The sequence below is a fragment of the Petaurus breviceps genome, unplaced genomic scaffold (genome assembly GCF_028583685.1).
Source record: "Petaurus breviceps papuanus isolate PSGF00001 unplaced genomic scaffold, PetGlider_PUasm1.0 84, whole genome shotgun sequence".
NCBI classification, from domain to species: Eukaryota; Metazoa; Chordata; class Mammalia; order Diprotodontia; family Petauridae; genus Petaurus; species Petaurus breviceps.
In genome coordinates, this window is record NW_027186645.1 from 441,001 (window position 1) to 460,632 (window position 19,632).

General features: G+C 39.0%; 1 protein-coding gene across 7 annotated transcripts in view; it reads right to left on the reverse strand.

Annotated features, from left to right (window-relative positions):
- Positions 1-19,632, reverse strand: part of ATXN7L1 (ataxin 7 like 1) — a 271,611-nt gene that overhangs the window by 157,727 nt on the left and 94,252 nt on the right. For 4 of the 7 annotated variants that reach the window (XM_069106974.1, XM_069106970.1, XM_069106969.1 and 1 more), the window contains one exon: positions 19,061-19,165. In XM_069106974.1, coding sequence (XP_068963075.1) covers positions 19,061-19,165 — 105 coding nt within the window. Of the gene's footprint in view, positions 1-16,322; positions 16,407-19,060; positions 19,166-19,632 lie in introns of all 7 variants that reach the window. The other 3 variants (XM_069106968.1, XM_069106967.1, XM_069106971.1) reach the window with 1 other exon arrangement.

The window sequence follows — 19,632 nt, forward strand, 5'->3', positions numbered from 1 at the left end:
CTATGGGTCCCCAAGGTTCTGTCCTGGTCCCTTATTTCTTTTTTTTTCCTCTACACAGTCTCACTTGGTGAGCTCATTAGCTCTACTGGTTTCAGCTAGCATTAATATGGAGAAGACTCTCAGATCCACACTCAGGCTCTCTTGACTTCCAACTCTACATCACAATCTTCCTCTTGGACACTTCAAAATTGATGTCTGGTGGGCATCTCATACTTGATTCCAGAACAGAACTCCTCCCCCCCCCCCGCCCCGTCCCTGAACCACTCTTCTTCTAAAGTTCTTTATTACTGCAGAGGGTAACACCATTCATATTCACCCAGGTTCCCCACCCCACTGTGATTCTTCATTTTTCTCATAATTTCTTTCTCTTTTTCTCTTGCATTCATTCCCTTCTCATGCTCAACCATCACCCTAATTTAGGTCCTAAATGAACTCTAGACTGGATTATTAAAATAGTCTTCCAAACGGGATACTTGCCTCAAGTCTTTCATTACTACAATCCATGCTCTGCATAGCTGGTAAAGAGATTTTCCTAAAGCATAGGCATGACCACTCAACTCAAGAAGCTCCAAATGCTCCCTATCATCACGAGGATTGCATACGAACTACTATTTGACATTTAAAGATCTCTGCTCCCCTCTCTAACTTCTGTGGTTCAGCCACACTGGCCTATTTATTGCTCTTCACATGTGAGGCTCCATTTTCTACCTCTGTGCCCATGCAATGCCTTTCCTTCATTCCTGGAAAGTTCTCCCTCTTAACTACCACTCTTTATGACTCAGCTCAGAGATAAAATTTTTCCTGGGGGTATCTCCTGGTTCCACTAGCTTCCAGTGCTGCCCTTCTAAAGCTGCCTTCCCCCTACTCTGTATTTACCTTTTTATGTATCAATTTATATGCATATTGTACCAATTTATGTTATGTGTATCTCCTTCACTAGAATGTAATCTCCTTGAGGGCAGGGATCATTTCTGCTTTTTCTCTGTATCTTTAGATCTTAGCAGTGTCTGGCACAAAGGAGATGCTTATTGAATACTTGGAGACTGAGTGATTGTAAGATGGGATAATAATATTTGTACTATTTACTACAGAACTGCTGGGAGGAAGGCAATTTGTAAACCTTAGAGTGCTATCAAAATGTGAGCAATTAATAAAAGCATTATTTTAGTATTTCCTGACCTTGTGGGCAAAATTATTTAAAATGGACTTGAATATTCATTACTACAAGGATTACACTCTTAAGTTAATAATAAAATTGTAACTAAGATGGGGGACTGGCAGAAACAATTTTTATTTCTATCTTATTAATATGAGTGAGAACAGTAGTCCATCCATTCATGATAGATGCCTGAGACACACATCTAAGATGGGCTAACAACATCAGAGCTGGTGAGGGATAACATACTGATGTCTAGTTATTTTATAATGATGACTGGGAAACAAACACATGAAGAGTTCACCTCATAAAATATAGGTAAGACATGTAATATACCTCAGATACAGGTCTGTAGTGCACAATTGTAGCAAAAGAAAAAGTTGGAATTCCTTACTTATAAAAGGTCATTTCACTCATGTGGGAAACAGATCTATTACAGTGGAATAATTTGTTCACATTATCAACATTTCCTTGAAATTTAGCCCTCCTTACATGCCTCCATTTCTTGTGTGATGCTAACATACAGAGCTCCTGCATTCACCTATTTCTATAAAGAGCCATATAGGTTGCTGAGGAAGATAAAAAGGAAATTTTCTTACAAGTTGCTTATGAGTGCTTAGGGTCTAATTTAGAAATTCATGGCCCCCTAAAGTAAGTCCACAATAAAGTTCCCTCCTTTATCCATGTTAAACACATCCTTAGTTCTGGGCAGGTACCCAAGTTAAGACGGAAGATGTTCCTTGATAAGGCTCCACTAGATGCTTAAAATGATTAAAATCTGTAACAATGACTTTAACTTGTATTTTGTCTGTGGAAATAGTTTCTCTTCTTTCAAAAACCTATTCCAGTGCCATTCTCTTCATGGAGCCTTGTTTGATCCATCCCAGGTAAAAGTGATCTTTCTTCAACTTTCTTATAACACTCTGCATTAACTTTACTTTTGCCCTTTTCAAATTCCACCTTGTATCATACTTATTTATCCAAGTGTCACACTCTCCTCATTTAACTGTAAGCTATTTGAAGGAAATGGTTGTTATTATTTCTCATTTTACAATTCCTAGTGTTTAGCACAATGCCTTGAACAAAGTAGGCACTTAATAAATGCCTGCTGAATTTAATTGTTGAATAGCAATATACTTTACACTTACTGACACTAAAATATGATAAACTATAGCTCAATTTATCAATTTCCTTCAGTTCACGCAGACATAAGGAATGGGATGATCTTCTAGGCTTCCTGTAATCTAAGAGAGCCTGTTGCAAATATAATGTCTGCAGTCACAAATCATAGCACACACTTCCCTTGCCTCTGTGCAGAAGGGACTGATCTTGACCACATTTGAAGACATAGATTATAATTCATGGTCAACTAACAACTAGTATTTCCTTCTTTAAATGGAATGTATTGGGGTGGCCAGGTAGCACAGCGAGTGAGAGCGCCAGCTCCAGTGTCAGGATGACCTGGAGATCGGATCCCGGGCTCAGACACTTGGCACCCACCCAGAAACACCTGGCCGTGTAACCTTGAGCAAGTTACTTAATCCCAATTGCTTAGGGGCGGCCAGGTGGCTCAGTGAGTAAGAGCACCGGCTCCAGTGTTGGGATGACCCGGGGATCAAATCTGGCCTCAGATACTCAGCACCACACCCAGAAATAACTGGCCATGTAACCTTGAGCAAGTTACTTAACTCCAATTGCTTTATATAAAAAAAAAAGGAATGTATTGTCTTACATGTGGAAAATGGCTCATTGGCCAATAGGTAAATCAATATGGCTATCCACAGGAATTGGAACATAGGGACCTCTTAATAAATGTTTTCTTTTTCATTCATTCAGATATCAGGTAGCCATCCCCACCAAAATATGAAATTGAAGGCATTCAAAATTAACTGAAATGTCATAATTCTCAAATGTCTATCGGTGATGCAAAGCAAGCAATAGTTAAATGCTCTTGGGCTGAATAAAGAGCAAAATAGTATAGTCCATTAGGACAGGATATAACCTACCTTTGGGGCTTTGGCTCTGAAGAGCCTGAGAAGCTGAGAAAGATTCAAGTATTTGTTTCACATACGCCAGCATTTGTTATTCTACTTAAAATCAGACAGAGATGACCATGCTCAGGTTCTAAAGGACTGTAAGTGTTTTTCCAGAACAGGATGGGACTATCACAGGAGTTCACTGGAATAGGGAACTACTGGTGAAGAAGGCGCTACCTATCTAGATTACTATTCTGCCCCTTGGGCACTAAGACATCAAGTGACCTTTCCAGGATCACACAGTCTGTGTATGTCAGAAGTGGAACTTGAATACAGAACTTATCTGATTAAAGGGCTACTTTCCTCCTTAATTGCAATATTTTCCACAATACAGAGAAGAGTTTAAAAAGTAATGTTATTATAGCTGCTTAGAAAAAATTAGCTATTCCTTACTGACCAACCTGTTCAGTCAACTGGCTGGAGATAATCTATAAATCAGAGGTACAGAAGACTTAAGTACTATAATCCCTTTTATAGGGATCTCCTTAATTTTTACTTTATGCTCTTCCTGTCCCTTCAAAATGCTGTTACATGCTCTGGGAGCTGAGCCCAGCTCCAAGCTGAGGTTTTAGCCCCAGGGTGGGCCTGACCAGCTGCGGGCTGGAGGGACTCCAGATCACCAGCAGCTGTGGTTGTTTCCAGAATTATCAACACATAGATGCTAAGGAGGTCAGTGCAGTGTGGAATTTAGGACCCAGCAGTTGGGAGTGCGTCAGCTTTTGCCCCCAGGGCGAGAAGCCGCTGAGAGCTGCGACACAGCTGGCACCATATGGCAGCTTCAGCTCCTGGCCTGCAGACTGTAGGGGGACCAAGTCTGAGGGGTAATCACTCTTGCTTTAACCTGCTTGTATCTGGATTGCGTAGTGTGGAGGTCCTGGGGTATGCAACCAGCTTGCCAAAGCTTGTGGAGGCTTCAGAGAGGGCACCCAACTAATACCTCAGGCAGGTGAGGAAACCTCAGCATTTCGTACGAAGCTCCCCTGTCTGGTGGCAGAGTCCTACTGTGGCAAAAAGCCCAAAAGTCAAGTAATTGAGTGACAACATGACCAGGCAAAGGAAGCAAAGCAAACAGAAGAATCCAACATTAGACTCCTATTTTGGGGACAAAAAGGATCAAAGCATGTAATAGGAGGAAGACAGTGAAGTCAGAATTCCTGCACCAAAAGCTTCAAAGGAAAATACAAGCTGGTTACAGGCCATAGAAGACCTTAAGAAGCAGATAAGAGAAGTGGAGGAAAAATTGGGAAGAGAGATGAGAACGATGCAAGAAAATTACAAAACGAGAGTCAACAGCCTGACTGAGGAAAATAACACTTTAAAAAACAGACTAACTCAAATGGCAAAAGAGGCTCAAAAAGCCAATGAGAAGAAAAATGCCTTAAAAAGCCAAATTTGCCAGATGGAAAAAGAATATCAAAAGCTCACTGAGGAGAATAATTGCTTCAGAATTAGACTGGAGCAAATGGAAGCTAATGACTTTATGAGAAATCAAGATGTTGTTAAATAGATCCAAACATATGAAAGAATAGAAGGCAATGTGAAATATCTCATGGGAAAAACCATGGACCTAGAAAACAGATCCAGGAGAGATAAATTCAAAAATTACTGAACTACCTGAAAGCCATGATGAAAGAAAGAACCTAGAAATCATCCTCCAAGAAATTTCAAGGAAAACTGCCCTGATGTTTTAGAACAAGAGGGCAAAATAGAGGTTGAAAGAATCCACTGATCACCTCCTGAAAAAGATCCCAAAAAGAAAACTCCTAGGAATATTATGACCAGGTTCTGGAATTCCCAGATCAAGGAGAGAATATTTCAAGCAGCCAGGAAGAAACAATTTGAATATTGTGGAAACACAATCAGGATAACTTAGGATCTGGTAGCTTCTACACTGAGGGATCGAAAGGCTTGGAATATGATATTCTGGAGGTCAAAGGAGCTGGGATTAAAACCAAGAATCACCTACCCAGCAAAACTGAGTATCATGTTTCAGGGGAAAATATGGTCATTAAGTGGAATAGAGGATTTTCAAGCATTCTTGATGAAAAAACCAAAGTTCAATAGAAAATATGACATTCAGATACAAGAAGGAAGAGAAGCATGAGAGGGGCGGCCAGGTAGCACAGCGAGTAAGAGCACCAGCCCCAGTGTCGGAATGACCTGGGGATTGAATCCGGGCTCAGATATTTAGCACCATACCCAGAAATAACTGGCTGTGTAACACTGAGCAAGTTACTTAACCCCAATTGCTTAAAAAAAAGAGAGAGAGAGAGAGAAGCATGAGAAGATAAACAGGGAAAAGAAATCATAAGGAACTTATCAAAGTTGAACTATTAACATTCCTACATGGAAAAATGATAATTGGAACAGATCAAACTTTTCTCAGTATGAAAATAGTTGAAGGGAATACATATATATGTGTGTGTGTGTGTGTGTGTGTGTCTATATCGGAAGGTATACGGGCATATGAATACATATGTGAATGTGTGTATATATGTATACAGGTATACATAGAGGGCACAGGACCAATTTAACAGGAAGGGATGATACTTAAAAGGTGAAATTAAGAGGTGAGAGAGGAATATCATGAGAGGAGATGGGGAGAGACAGAATGGGGTAAACTATCTCATACAGAAGAGGCAAGGGAAAATGGTTACAATGGAGGGGAAGAATAGGAAGGCAAAAGGGAATGGGTCAACCTTATTCTCATTGAATTTGGCTTGGGGAGGGAATGAAATACACACTAAATAGGGTATCTCACCCTACAGGAGAGTAGTGGAGAAGGGGATGAGGGGGGAATGATGGAAGGGAGGGCAGGCTGGGGGAAGGGAAGTTGGAAGCACCCACTTTTGAAAAGGGACAGGATCAAAGTAGAGAATAGAACAAGTGGGAGGTGGGATAAGAGGGAGGGAAATATAGTCAGTCTTTTACAACATATCTTTATTATGTGTTAATGTTTTGCATTAGCTACACATGTACAACCTTTACTGAACTGCTTATCTTCCCAGTAAGGGTGGGTGACAAGGGAGGAAGGGAATGAATCTGGAATTCGAAGTTTTAAAATCAAATGACATATATATATATACATACTATTATTAATACTATTTTACATGTAATTGGGAAATAAGATATACAGGCACTGGGGCATAGAGATCCACCATTCCGTACTGGAAAAGTTGAAGGGGTATGGGAGAAGATATGGGAGAGAGCAGACTGGAGAAGGGGTGATCCTGTGGGACTGCTATTTTGGGGCAGTGGGTAGGGGAAAAACGGGGAGAAAATCTGTAACTCAAAATCTGGTGGAAATGAATGATGTAAATCAGAAGTTAATAAAGCATTTGAAACATGAAAAAAATAAAAAAAACAAAACCAAAATGCTGCTCCAAAAATTCAAATGCATTGATTGTAATAAGCATCCTACACTTCTCTCTGTAAATCCTTGCCCTTGCCCTTCACCTGTGTTCTGAAGAAGGTAAGATCTGAGGTATAGATTAGAAATGAATGAAAGAGAAATGAAATCATTCTCACTGACATCCTCTCATCTGCCACTGGGTTCTATTTAATGCAAGATGATTGCCCTGTAGGAGACACAGATGAAAACCAGCTTCCTGCTTCCAATATTAGTTAACAAAGTATTGCTCTAGGAAAGACCAAATTGGAAGCTTGAGACAAAGAAAATTCAAACTCTTTTTCCATCCGCTAAAAGGGAAAATAACAAAGAATAGCATTTGTGGTCTGGATTATGCCTTTGGGGAAACTATGACCATAGCTATAGCAAGTTAGAAAATAGGAAAGTTATAAATGCTCTTTGAAGTGGATTTGAAAGTGATGCGATTTATCCGTAGATTCACTCAGTATCTTTGGTGTGGTGCTCAACTGAAGTCACATTTATTCATTCACTTATTCATTCATTCAACATTCATAAACATCTGCTAAGCACCTCTAATGTACCTGGCCTTTACTAGGCTTAAGGTTAAACAGTTTAAGACTTAGCCCATGCTTATGAAGCTATAATAAGTAAACTCAAGAGTTAATCCTGCATCCAGAGTAAATTTGCTTTAAAAAAAAAGCAAGATAAAGTTTCTACATAAGCTCTCACCAAATGTTGCTAATTAATGTCAACCAGTGTTGTCAGCCTTTCAGAACAAGTAGGATAGAAACTAATTTCCCTTAATTATTTTATACTTTCATGGAGTGAAAAAGTCTTATAAAAGACAACCAAAAAAAAAAAAAACCCCAACCAAAAACCAAATCTATACCCACCAGACCCCAGACTGTGATGATCAACAGCTCCAAAATGCACAGCCCTGACAGGTCAATTAGCTGGCAAGTCATTATCAGTGGGAAGCTCAGTTTCAATGATTGGAAAGGATGCTCTCAAACTTCCTCAAATACTTAAAGAGACAAACTGTTCTCTTTCCTTTGCAAAAGGTCACAACATATTGGACAATATAAGAAGAACAATTACAGAAAGCATTTGTGCTTCATTAGGTAGGATCATGAATTCTGGTAGATTAAGTTGTTCTCAGGCTCAGTTTGTATCCAACCAAATGTGACACCAATAGCAATACCTCCAAATGCTCAGATGGAATGAAGGTGGCAGCCAGGGAGGTTCTAGCCCTTGTCTGAAGCATAAGCCATCTCTCATTTACTTTATTGCTTAGCTTCTTTGCTATGTATCACAGTTCATTAAATTCTACTGCATTACCAACACCAGGCAAAACAGTAACTCTAAGTACATTCACAATATAATCTTTTAGATAAAAAAACACATTTTTGGAGAGAAAGAAAAATGGTATATTTATCCATTGACTACCATGCAACATCTAGCGCCACAGTTCAAAATTTTCTTCTTCTTTTTTTTGCCTTTTGGAGGGCAATTGGGATTAAGTAACTTACCCAAGGTTACACGGCTAGTTTTTTTGTGTGGGTGTTAAGTGTCTGAGGCCGGAACCGAACTCGGGAACTCCTGACTCCGGGGCCGGCACTTTACTCACTGAGCCACCTAGCCACCCCTAATTTTCTTTTTTTGGAACACTAATGTTCATGGAATGATATTTGCTTCCAAAACGGTGAAGCTTAGGTATGGCTAAGAAATCATGAGGGTGGGAAATAGAAATAAGGATTAGCTCTTGTGTACTGTAAGTTATTCTTAACGAAGGGAATATACCAAACTCTTCTCTGAAAACAGTAAGTTCCACTCTTTCAAACTAAGCCAATTACATATTTTCAGGAAAGATTAAAGAAATTAGCAGTTCCTTTTCAAAAGAAACTAATATTCCTCTACAGAATATCAATATTCTAAAAGAATAGCAATTTTCAAGCATTTCTAAAATTCTGTTTTAAAATTTCATTTAAAAATTTTAAAAATCACTTTTCAGCTATTTACAAAGATCTCAAAAGAATGAAAAAGATCAGATGGTGATTTTATAAAAAAAAAAGGAACAGAAAAAAAACAGCAGCTATTGATCTACATGCTAGCATATTCATCTTTATAAAATCTTTTATAAGAATGGTCTATGCATGCATCAAAGGAATCCTTGATGAAAACATGATATGGGAAGAGGCAGCCTTATGTAGGTGATTTTCTGTATCAACTGTGTGAAAAATATCACTTTATTCACTATTCATTGGTTTTCAGAAACTCTTTTAACATGTCTGAGTAAAAATGAGCCACAACAGCTTTCATGGGACAAAACATCTGTTATGTGTACATCAAATAACATAAGACTCCATGACAGACATAACTTTCATATTTTGATCAATAATCTGTTGAGTAATGGGAACAAGAAAAATCCTAAACCCAGAGATACATTTTTTATTCAATTGTCCACCAGTGTTATGAAAGATGTCTTGTCTAAGGTCCAAAGGGGATGGATTTCCTATTAGTTGAGTTCTTCAAATCTTTTTTATTCACATCATACACATTTCTTTCAGCTCCAGAAGACCATCAAACCTCCTTGGAGAAATCCAGAGTAATGAGAAAAAGATCAGACTAACAATGCAAAACCAAAATGGATGAAAAATGAATGCTGCCCAGATTATGACATCTATGTCAAATTAGTTAATCAATATGTGTAACTTGGAGGGATCATACACATGGATAATGAGCTGGGCCTAGAATTTCATTAGGAGGTGATCAGGCTGCATTACATTTGAGTAAATGTACATGCTTTTGATGATCCCTAATAGCCTTCTGCTACAAAGGTCAACAACTCTTTAATACCTGTAGTCTTTCCATGATGCTATATAGCTATGAATTATCTAACACAGTGATTTCTGAAGAATTAAAATAGTAAATAACAGAAAAAGCAACCAAAAAAAAGCATAGTGGGCACAAGTAGGTTTTAATATGTCAATAAAGATGATGTATGTAAAAGAAGAAACAGAGAAGACATTATTTTCTCTAGACGTGATCTGAAATTGTGTTAGGCCAATCAGGCAGTGAGAATTTGAGGCACAAATTAGGTAGATAGTTTTAGTGATACACTGGAATTCCCGAGATTCTCTAAGAAAAAGAGGAAGGCCTTCAGTGTAATAAGATCCCCAAGGAAGGATTTATGGGAGAATGTAGATAAGAATCACACAGAGTGAACTGACCATCAGGGATATGATCTAAACTAGGGGAGGGAGCATTTACACTAACGAGGTCACAGATTCTTCAAAGCATCAAAATGTGCTAATGTGCTTCTATCTTTCTAGATGCATACACACACAGTCTTACCTTATCTCTGAAAGAAGGCAAACAGGATACTTTGAAGAATAGATGATATCAAAACCGAATTCTTTCAAACTATAATAACCAAACTTTGTTTCAATGAAGAGATATGAAAACACACCATTTTGACATATGCATACAATTCATTGCAGAGGTAGAGGGCTTATGGATGTGAAACACTGCATATTGTGTGTGTGTCTGTGCATCTCCCACCTTTCTAACCTTTTTATACTCTTTCCCCCCCGACCCATGTACTCTCTAATCTAGTGACACTGGCATCCTTCTTGTTACTTGCAGAGAATATGCTATCTTCAGACTGAGCTTTCCCCAGCTGTCCCCCATGCCTAGAACACTCTTCCTTTTCACCTTTACCTCTGAGCTTTCATGTCTTTTTTAAGTCTCAGCTAAAGGCCCACCTTTAGCAAGAAGCCCTTCCCAGGGCTCCTTAATCTTAATGCCTTTCCTCTAGACTATCTTCAATTTATTCTATTTGTAGCTTATTTGTTTACTCTTTGCTTGATGTCTCTCTAACAACAATAACCAGCATGTGTTAAGTGCTTACTTTGTCCATTGTAAGCCCCTTGAATACAGGAACTGTTTTTTGTCTTTCTTTGCATCCTCAGTGCTTAGCACAATGCGTGGCACATAGCACATGATTAATAAATGCTAGCTGACTGACTGACTATATGTTGACGGTTTTGTTAAATTGCTTTCTTCCTCTTTTTTTATTCTGTTATAAAGGATTGGGGTTTTTTTTTTGGGGGGGGGAGGCTTTTGGGAATATCAGGGAAGTACATACTGAAAAAAAGAGTAATGTAAAGACAAAATATGACAATAAAATTTATTTTCCTTTTTTTTTTTAAAGTAATTGGGGTTAAGTAACTTGCTCAAGGTTACATGGCCAGTTTTTTTATGTGGGTGTTAAGTATCTGAAGACAGAACCGATCCTGGGTCTCCTGACTCCGGGGCTGGTGCTAAAAATTTATTTTCTTAAGAAAAGGGAGAGGACAATGGAAAATACTCTACTAATGAGCTAAGTTTCTTAACATATAAAAGCTATATAGAAACATCACTAGTCATACCTTTCCCCTCTTACTCTGTAACCATCATGACTAAAACCACCTTTTGAAAGTATCTTACTATTACTCCTATACCCTATCATTATCTATCTGGATACTTTCCTGTGGCTCTCAATGATGTCAGTGCAGCAGTGACACACAGGTCCCAACAATAAAATAAGAGCTTGGGAGAAATGAATACCAGGAATACCTGAAGGGAGAAAGAAACTAAGAGGGAGGAGAAAGTCTCTAGGAACAGAGAGCACTGTAGCTTCTTTAAGAAAATATAACACCATAGGGGGTTTGTAGCTGAATTACCAAGGTGGGAGTGTTTCAATTCATTTCAACATTTGCTGAGTGCTTACCATTTGTAGAATACTACCTAAGATACATAAATACTACACAAGATATAAGAGCCCTCATGGAGAAGTACAAATAAGCTGCTACAGGAAGTTCAAGGGGAGAATGGTCATTACTGACTGGGATGATTTGGGAGTGCTGGTATGAAGGATGGGTTCAAGGGAGATTGATGGCAGGAAGAACACTTAGAGTGGTATTCTAACAATTTTGATTACATTATATTAAAAAGGTTTTGTACAAACAAAACTAATGCAGTCAAGATTAGTATAGAACAAAGTTAGACAATTTTTACAGCAAGCTTCTCTGATGAAGGCCTCGTTTCTCAAATATATAGAGAATTGTGTCAAATTTATAAAAATATGAGTCATTATATTCAAAGAGTATAAACAGGGAGTTTTCAGAAGAAGAAATCAAAGCTATCTACAATCATGTAAAAATGCTCCAAATCACTACTGATTAGAGAAATGCAAATCAAAGCAACTCAGAGGTACCACCTCATACCCATCAGATTGGGAAAATTGTTGGTGGAGTTGTGAACTAATCCAACCACTGTGGAGAATAATTTGGAACTATGCTAAGAGGGTAATAATACTGTGCATTACCCTTTGAACCAGCAATACTATTACTATGTCTGTATCTCAAGGAAAGCAAAGAAAAAGGAGAAGGGCATATATGTATAAAAATATTTATAGCAACTCTTTTTGTGGTGGCAAAGAATTGGAAATTGATGGGATGCCCATCAAAATGGCTGAAAATATGGCATGTGATTGTGATGAAATTCTATTGTGCTATAAGAAATGATGAGCAGGATGCTCTCAGAAAAACCTGAAAAGACTTACATGGGTTGATGCAAGGTGAAATATACTGTGTACAAAGTAACAGCAATATTGTAAGATGATCAATTGTGAACGACTTAGCTATCTGCAGCAATAGAATGATCCAAGACAATTCTAAAGGACTTATTATGAAAAATGCTATCCATCTCCAAAGAACTAATGCAATCTGAGGGCAGATTAAAGCATAATTTTTTCACTTTATTTTTCTTCCTTTTTTTGCGACATGGCTAATGTGGAAATATGTTTTGCATGATTTCAAATGTATAACTGATACCACATTTCTTGCCTTCTCAATGGGTGGGGGAAGGGAAGGAGGGAGGGAGAGAATTCAGTACTCCAAATCTTTAAAAAAAAAAGAATATTAAAAATAAAAAAATTTATGAATTAAAAAAAATTTTTTTTAAAGGAGGGTAGTATTTTATCAGTCCAGGCAGGTGCTAGAGAGAACTAGTATTAAGGTAGTGAAAGTGAGAACAGAGAAAAGGGGAATGCCCCATTTTTGCTGTATACTCCCAGCATAATGCCTGGCACAGAGTAGGTGTTTAAACATTCTTCTAGACTATTTGGATGTCACGAGCGTAAGGCTCAAAAGGATTTTGTCATCAACTGGACATAAGTGGGGAAGAGAAAAAGTCCCAACATTTCCAACAAGGGAGATGGGTAAGTCATGGTGCCAATGTCAAAAATAGAAAATGTGTCTCAGAAATCAAGAGATCCTATCATTAGAGAGATAGGAGACTATAGGTATCTGATGTTGCATTTGTAGTCAGATAAGGTTTTGTTTAACTGTTTTTCTTTGAACAAAGGAGGCTTTTATGGTGGGGCAGTGAGAGGCAGAATCAGGAAATGTCCATGGTCTAAAAAACAAGTCATTAATAAAATATTATTAAAAAAAAAAGAACTGAATGGAAGTAACAAACTCCAGGAGCAGAGGATGCTCAGTAGTGTCAAATACTGCAGAGGTCAAGGACTAAGAAAAGTCACTGTATTTGGTGATTAGGAACAAATCACTATTTGAGTGAGCAGTGGTGGGAATGAGAGTCACTGAACTAAGTTCAGGAAACATGTAATGATGATGTGTAGCCATGATTACAGACAACTTGTACAAAGGAGTTTGGCTATAAAGGGGAGGGGAGATACAGGACAATAGTCAGAGGGAGGAAAAGATCAATGCAAGGCTCTTTAAGCACTAGGGAGACAGGGAGATGAGCATGTTTTACTGGAGGACAGGAAGGAAGAGTGAAGGGAGGAGGAGACAGGGAAGATTCATGTTTTTTCCTTGGTTTCCCCTCTATTTCCAAACACCTAAACTTGTTTATAAACTCACTCCTGTATAGTGCAGGGGAGGTAGCCTAGTATGGGAGAAAGTGTATTATACCAGAAGTCAGGAGACCCGGCATGGTACAGTGGAAGAGTAGAGGGCATGGGGTGAGAGGATTTGGGCTCAACTTGGCTCTTAACTCCCTATGTGACCTTGGGCGGTTCACTAGACCTCTTTGGGTCTCAGTATCCTCATTTGTAAAATGATGTGTTTGAATGAACCCCTTTCAACTTGAATGAGCGGTTTCTAATTTCCCTTGCTGCTTTAAGTCTATGATCCTCTCAAGGTCCAGTTTTGCCATTAATTAGCTCTGTGGTCTTTAGCAAACCACCTCACCACTGTGGGACTCAGTTTCCTCATCTGTAATAAGAGAGGAGTAGGCTAGATGATCTCTAATTTCTATTTCTGCAATAACATTCTACCAACTCAGTTTTGTTTTTCAAGAAGTTTTTCAAGATGTTGTCAAAATTATCAAATTGTCTAAAGCAAGGACTTTAAAATGGTCCAAGGAATGTGGCAGTATTTATGCATCATGACAGAGAAGTGGAAAAGAGACAAGGTGCCCTCGAAATATTCTTTGGTATGTACACATGTTACCATGTGATCAACCTTCAAGGGTTCTCAACCTGGGGTCCATTAACTTGTGGTTTTAAAAATTCATATTTTTTTGATAACTATATTTCAGTGTAACTGGGTTTCCTGTTTAATTCTACATATTTTATTTTCTGCACTTAAAATTATTATTCTAAAAAGGGGCCAAAAGGTTTCACTAGACTGCCATAGGAGTCTATAACACACAAAAAAAGTTAAGAACTATAGCTACAGATTGAAATAAAAGTCTTTGGAATACAGATTGTATCAACCTTCTCTGAGAAATTTGGCCTGGAATTACATGTCAAATCCAACTTCTAGGGTAGTTTCATGAGGGACTGTGTCCAAGTTCCTCAATTTAGGGCAAGGAGGGTGGGTGAGAATAAGATCCTATAGTTCAGCCAGTTGAATGAAGGATATTTTTTGTTCCTGAAAAACTTCTATGTAGTTGAATTTGGAATGGAGGGCAGGTATTCAGTAGTGAACTCAAGCCGAAATGGGATGACCCTACGTGGACCAAACTGAAATGGTGCAATTTCCAAATGGAAATGGAATTTTTGAAAGAGAAAGTGCTTTGTATACCTAAACGTACTATACAAATGTGAATTATTTTCATTCTTAGCGAACCAGCCACCCCAACCTGGGCTTTATGGTTTGAAATCGACATCTGTCAAACTCACTATTCAAGACCCAAAACAAATGTAATTATGTTTAGGCTGTTAACATTTGTCTCTTGAGTGTTAGAAGCTAAAGGTGAATCATGGTCAAATGCCCATCTGCTGACCTTAAGGTGCATCTACTATGCAAGGACAAAGAATGAATTTAGCAAACATATGACTGAGCAAGCTTTCTCATTTTTCCAGTGGAAAGACACTGATTATTAAGTTTCTTGGTGCCTCAGATTCTCAGGACAAACTCCTAATTCTTTATTTTGTTTTTAACTAACCAATTAGTCAATAAGTATTTACTGAATGTTCAGTCCTGTACTAGGTTATATGGGGAATATACAATGGTCCTTGTTCCCTGGTGGTGTATAATTGGGGTAAGGAGATAAGATTAGTATATACTACTAAGTGCAACACACAGTCCTCAGTGCTGGGGGGAGGGAATATAAAGATGAAAAGACACAATTCCTACCCTCAAGAAGGAGAATAGTGAAGGAGATTATATGTACACAAATAGCACAGAATGATAAGAGCCCATTATCAAGTCATGAATAAACAAGCTTAGAGAAAAGGAAAATTATTTTCAACATAAAATGTTTATGAACTGGCATCTGAGTTGGGCCTTGAGGAATGTGCAGGATTTCAACAGGTAGAAAAAGTGAAGGGAAAGTCACTCCAGAAATAGGGAACTGCATGAAACAAACAAATACATTATGAAAATATGAAGGGATTCCTCATGCCACCCCCAAACAGTCCCTCCTACTTTATCCTACTGGGTCTCCTTAAGCCCCAAAGCGTACCTTGTATTTTGTATTTTCTTAGCATTATAAACATGTATTTCACAGCATTTTAATACATGCACACTTATACCACCATGGCTAAATAACTCAATTTACAAATTGTAGTTGGACCTCAATCAAGCTTCAGCAATAAAGAAGCATTTTGAGATGGGGGATTGGGAGGGCTGAAGCATACTAAACTGATTGCTACTAATGCCTAGAGTATTACTAGTAACTTTCTTCTCTTCTTCTACCCACTGATCAGAAATGACTAACTAACATCATATATAAAAACACAGAATTTTAAGGCTGACTTTAGAGATCACCTACCCCAACTTCTCAACTTTAATAGAGGAGAAAACTGAGTATTTGTGGCTCTCTGGCAGAAGGTAAAATAAGTGGAGAAGAAGAAAAGTAATACCAAGCTACAACAAAAGCTATGAGGGGGCACTGCTTTTCTTGAGCTTGCAGTAGAATTGAATTTAATGGTAATTAATCAATCAATCAATTACTCAAAAAGTACCTTAAGGGACTTTACAACTTTCCCTGTTTTCCAGGTTGATGACTCCACTGGTGAAGTCAGTATTTAATTTATGACTTTTGATTTTAGGATAATCATATTTCTCAGCCTGAATGCTGAATGCTGCCTCTGTCAACCATTTTTGCCTCTGCCCAAGTTTCAGGTTTTTTTTCCCCTTAAAGCCAATTTAATTCAATTCAAAAGACATTTATGAAGGGCCTACTATGCACAGGGCACTGTACCAGCCAACACTTGGGTACCAATTAGTACTTAATGAGTTACCTTTCAGTGAAGCTTGCTCCAGAGAAGAGAGGAAATGAACTATTCTTTCTGCATCAGGAGCCTGGGTCACCTGCCGTGCCAGAACTGAACAAGAAAAGCAACTCCCTTAGGGTTCGTGGTCGCTCCTTCTATGTTCACTTTGCCATAAAAGAGGATGTTAGAGCTGGAAGGGACCTGAGAGCTTATCTAGTCCAGTGGATTCCAAAATTTTTGGTCGTGCACCCCTATCAGCAAAAAAAAAGAATGCACCCCCAATAGATGTATATTTATTTATAAATTATATCTATGTACTAGTATACTAGTAATCATACACTTTATAAAACTTATATAAAAATAGAAATAAAAAAATGTAAGATAAAGATGAAATGGTGTTTAGGGGAATCACTTCTGCAGCTGTGTGGAAGCCAGACTGCAGATAGGGAGGCTGGATGTAGAGAGATTAAGCAGGGGCTCACTGCAATAGTCTAGGTGTGAGGGAAGGGAAGAAGGTCTGACCTTGGGTGGTAGACAGATATGGAGGTTGAACTGATTTGGCAACTGACTGGAAAATGCAGAGCAAGGGAAAGTGAAGAGTGAAGATGACAGCAGGCTGAGAAGCCGAGTCACTGGGAGGATGGTGGTGTCCTTGACATGAATGGGGAAGTTTGGAAGAGGGGTGGGATTGGGGAAAAAGATAATGTAATGATAAATGAGATGCAGATGACCACAATTCAACTATACCTGCTCATCTTGCATGGCTCACTGTCTCACCTAAAAAAAAAGGGGGAGAAGCAGTGCTCTGACTCACCAATCACTAACCCTGAGCACAAAGCCTGCCTTACAAGGGCACCTGACAAAGCCAAAAGGTGATATGGAGGGCATGGTGTGGGAGCCAACATTCTCAATGGCCTCTAAGGAACAGCTGCTGTGGGAGGCCCAGAGAAATGAGATGCCAATATCTGGCTCAGAAGGGGGTGGGGGAAGCGGTCAGGGGCTTGTATGTGTTTTGTGTGGGAGACAAGCCTCATAATTGGCTACTAGAGTCACTCCCCTCCCCCCTCTCCCAATGGTTGATAACATACTCTTTGGGGTCAATCTATGCTTCCACAAGGGTCAATCCATGACCTCCCCAAGGGCAAGGCCATAGACTCCCAGTTTGACTATTATAAACTCTTCGTTTCACAGATAAAGAGACTGAGGCCCAGAGAACTTAAGTGATTTACAGAAGACCATGCAGGTGGTGAGTCACAGACTCAAGATTAGAATACAGATCCTTTGATTCCCAATCCAGTGCTCCTTGACTAAAATGGAATATGCTCATTGCTTTCCAATTCTGCTTTTCCACTGTTACCATTAACTACTTTCTATAATTTAAGATTGCCCTTAAATCCAAATTATAGAAGACAAGGAATAAAATTTTCTAGATCCTACTAAAATCTTGAATGCAGCTCATCCCTGAATTTAAGTACCATAAGTTTTGCTAATATTTATGTACCTAGGTACTTTAATGCAACAAGGATTGATGACTTCACTGGTTTAGGTACTCCTTTCACTGATGCAGATCACAACAAAGGGCAGTGCTTGACTGGTCTTCATGAAATGCCGTGGCCAAAATAATTTATCATCTGGGGTCCTAGGTGTTGGCTGATGATTAGCATCTATGTATATCTTGTAGAACAGAGGTGACTCTGGGTTCTTAGGGGGAGAACATCAACTCTGGTAGACATTACTAAACTGGAGGGGCTTTAAAAACAACCTGCAGCATAATATATGTTTGCCATGATCAGCTCAGCTACTTTTAGAGAGGCTCATTACCAAGTCGACTTCAGAGGGATGGAATTTTTCAGCTGCAGCAAGTTTGAAAGATGACCTATTAATTTACCAGAGCTGCCACCTGCCTTGGCAGTGGGAGTACCTATAACGATGAAATCACGAGTCCTTGAAGGATTGAGAAGGAGCTACCCAAATTCCCTCACTGACCCACTCAACCCTGAACCATTTGATAGATGAGGAAAAGTTTAGGGCTAGAGAATTTAAGTGACTTCCCAATGTCACACAGCCAGTTAAGGGCACACTGAAGCACCAGCTCCTCCACAGTAGGGACCACACGGGCTCTTTCTGTTGTATCTGCAAAGCACTTAGTAGTGTTCTGCATACAATGAGACAAAAAAAAATCAGTAATATTTATGTTGTCAATAATAATAAAAGAGAAGGAAAAGAGCTAGGAGAGAAATTCCCAAGGAAGTTTGTATTCTTTAAAGAGGGAGATGCCAGAAAAGGGACAGTCTAAACTTGGTTTCAACACAAAAAAATTTCTTGATAGTAACCATTCACTTTCACCAGATGGGCTGCCTCCATGTTTCAAATTCCTCCATGCAAACTTAGTGAGATTCTCTACTTCTGGTCCTTTCCTCTGGTGTTTGAGTTAAAACACAAATCTGCCTGGATCGAGCTCTGAAGGCACAGACACCCCTTTTCTCGGGTTCCCTATCAGATGACACCAAGCCAGGCTAAATCTGAGCTGTTTCAATTTAGATCCTGGTCATCCTAACAAGGCCCAGGTTTAGGCCTGCAGTTCCTAGAATAATAACTTTCTCTAAGAGCAGAGGTAGGGGAGGATGAATTCCCCCACCACCAGACACTCTGGAAGATGGTAGAGTCAGGTAGAAGCTGCTTCTCCCAGAAAAAAAGCCAAGGAAGCTGGTCTATTCAGAATCATGTATACAAACGTGTGCATCAGGGATGGAGATTCCACTTACCGCAGTGAGACTGGAAAACCTGGGGCTTGACTACCTGATTGCAGAAATTGCATACTACGAGATAGAAGTCGTCATGTGCTGGACAGTGGCCAAATAAGTGCATATCTGTGGGGAAAAGGGAAAAAATTTTTTTTTTTTTACAAAAATAGCAATCACTTCTATCTTGGTATAAAATCTTGTTGGCAGCCCTTTGAGAACAAGTTTTACTTTTTAAAGGGGAAGCGGTTTGTCACAACCCAACTCTTCAATTCTCAAAATGATCATTTTATTGAAAGGAGACCTCCTCATGGTGCCCTGGGAAGTGGAGAGTCCTTCTTGTCCACTTCCAGAGCAATGTGATGAGGGTCCCTGAATGGTGCACCACGTGGACTTTTTCCTGGCCTAAGAGGAAGCACAATGCTAGTAGTGTTCTTCCCTCATTTCAGATTTTTTTCTGGATCAAATCTGTGAGATTATTAGTGTAGGGAACTCCCAGCAAGAAGACTCCTTCTACCAATGTAGATTATCCAGCTCCTTTGAAATTTAGGTTTAGGGAACTGCCTGGAGCATTGAGAAGTTAAGTCCCTTGCTTG